General features: G+C 44.9%; 1 gene segment (V, D, J or C); it reads left to right on the top strand.

The window, feature by feature from the left end:
* The first annotated feature begins 1,970 nt into the window (after positions 1-1,970).
* LOC122191608 lies at positions 1,971-2,640 on the top strand. The segment is given in 2 exon segments: positions 1,971-2,193; positions 2,321-2,640. Coding segments are annotated over 2 exon segments (351 nt in total).
* The last annotated feature ends 132 nt before the right edge of the window (positions 2,641-2,772 follow it).

Below are 2,772 nucleotides of genomic sequence, written 5' to 3'. Positions count from 1 at the left end.
GCCTCAAGTTTGGACACAACACTTCAAAGTCACTTGCTTTCTGTACAAAAACTCCCCTCCAGTACCTTCCCTCAGAAGGGAGTAGCTTCAGCACAGGATCATGGTATATAGGTCAAGTGGCTACTCACAACACATAGGCTGCTGAGGAGCTGGTCCAAGAGAGGTCAAGCAGGTTCCATTTCATTGCTGAATTCCTCTTTTCTGATCAGCAGTTCACCCTCTATCAGTCATGACAGTTCTTAAAGTTTGTCAATCAAATCCAGACATACAATGATACTCACTGTGCCTGGAAAGGTTGTTCTAATGTCCGGAACTGAAGAGAACAAGATCTCAGTAGAAATAGAGAGGTGGGATATAGTAGAATGTGACCTAAAATGAAATCATGTTCCAGGAAAATATAGATATATTTTTATTCAGAAATTGATCCTTTTATTCAGAAATTGCTTACACAGTCCAGATTTCTGCTGCATGAAGCATCAGTTTTATACATGCTACATCTATCCGTTTATGCCTCATACCTATGTCTTTGCTGCAGCCTGATAAGCTGTAAGACAATCTCTGTCCTTTCAGTTTACCCCTTCCATCCTTGGACGAGTTATGTGTACATTTCTGACAACCCTGTGGTCTTTCTTCTCGCACATTCTCAGCGTTCTCTTTGATTTTGAGCTAAGTCTGAAGCATTCCTAGTTTGAAGACAAAAGAGTAGAAGGAGGAACAGGCAGGATGAGAATGTAATTTTAATTACTGCATGAATTCTTCCTGATGGAATGTTTCATACCTGCACAAAGAATGGCAGGTCTATCACACACAAAGTCCTCCCAGTGTCTTTCTTGGTAAGAGTTCTAAGGCAGCATCCTTTTCCCACTCACGGTCCTTAAAGTAGTGGCTTATTTCCACTGCCGTAGGAAGAAACCACCAAGCCAAGTCTTTGTGACGTACTGTGAAATCCAACTGCATAAGATGCCCGTTCTGAAATAAACTACATACGTGTTCATGCACAGTTGGTATCGTTTCCACCACTGTGTTGTGACTCACAGCCTGCCCCTTAACTGCCCCTCGATTCCACTCTCTGCATTTACTCGTACCTGGTCTCACGTGCCCCCATAATCACCTGGAAGTGATTACATTCACATGGACACTCACACAGGCACAAGAGGAAGTTAGTAAGTTCACTCTTGTTTCTCCAGCCGCTGGTACCTGTGATCTGTGGTCTGGCTCCAGGCTGTGTATCCACCTTCTTTCCAGTAGGCAGCAATGTTACACAAGTCACAACAGAAACACCTTAGCTCTCACATTGTGTCTTCCATGTTTGTCCTTTGAACAACCTTTTTCTCCTTCCTGAGACAGAAAAGTTACTCTGAATAAAAATGCTCATCTTGGAACAAGAGAGAAACTCTCATGGGTCTGACAGTAGAAGACTGTTTTGCCCAGCAGCACACGCATGGTTTTGCCTTGACTCAGAGTTCCGCAACAGAGAGTAATCACAGAATAAGCTCTGGTGGTCTCCACAGACTCTTTCCTTTCCCATTAAGTCTCTGAAATAGTTTGACTGTCCAGGAGCTAAGGCCTGGCTTTTGTCAGAAGAAAGGCTTTTTAACAGGTCTGGCGCAACAGACCTTCTTAAACGGAGCACAATTTTTTGCCTCAATTATCTTTTGCTTCTGTCTGGCAGAAGTCTTGAGTTGTGAGGTGTAATTGTCTTTCATGTATTAAGAGCGCCTCTTCAGAGTGGAAGAATGTGTGTGTAAATTTAGTGGAATAATGAACTTGGGAAGGCTGTCCTGAATTCAAGCCACTGCTGAACATCAGCTAAAAAATCATTGTTTGGGTCCATGGCTGATAGGCCCAGACATGCACAAAGATGAAATGACGGTCAGAGCAACATCCAGTCAAAATGTTTTGGTCTGAAAACACTCCCACCTTTTTGTCATGAGCTCAGATCTCTGCTTCTCTGGCAGACGGGCCAAAGACAGACAAATCTCACAGCCACACAAACGCTTGCTTTTGCTTTTAATGGCTCAACAACAACATTTTCCAATGTGAAACGTGTCTTCTCTGTCCTCCGCCCAAGCTGATGGGAAAATCTGAACAAGGCGAGGGGTATCAGTCTCTCCAGCCTCTCTCTCCTCCCTCATTCTCTTCTGGGACAGCTGCTCCTCGTCATGCTGACCATCTTGCTTGCTCTTCTACCTGGTGAGAAACTGCAGATCCATCTGCGCTGTTTGGCTTTCTTACTGGCCAGGTGGGGCAGGTGCAAGGTGAAGAGTTTGTGAGGCCACTGTGTTTTCTTTTTCTCATTTTCTCTCTCTCGCTCCTTCAGGCTCTGGAGTGGGACACACTGTCACGCAGAGGCCAGAATATGCCCTCAAGAGAGCTGGAGAGAGTGTGGACCTCACCTGTTCTGGCAGGCTTGCCTACGTCTTGTGGTACCAGCAGCCTTCAAGAAATAGTCTGAAGTTAATAGCCAGCACTTCTCGGTGGCATCAGAATTCTTATGAGGAAGGTTACAGTGAAGCCAAGTTTGAGATAAGCAGGGACAAGAACAATCTCTCCATTATGACTATCAAGAATGTGACATCCAAGGATGCTGCCACTTACTTCTGTGCTATGAGTGATCACACAATGCAGCAAGAGCATTAAGCATTTACACAAAATCCTCACCCTGCCTGAAGGAGAGACAGAGTCTCTGTAAAACATGAGACTGATTGGAGAGGGGCAGGAGAAGAGCAGAGAGAAAACCAGGGCAAAGTCAGGGAATGGAGCCCGGACTCT

Source organism: Lagopus leucura, unplaced genomic scaffold (genome assembly GCF_019238085.1).
Source record: "Lagopus leucura isolate 7727_CA_CO unplaced genomic scaffold, USGS_WTPT01 36953-0_obj-0_obj, whole genome shotgun sequence".
Classification (NCBI taxonomy): domain Eukaryota; kingdom Metazoa; phylum Chordata; class Aves; order Galliformes; family Phasianidae; genus Lagopus; species Lagopus leucura.
This window is presented reverse-complemented; position numbering and strand designations above follow the sequence as displayed.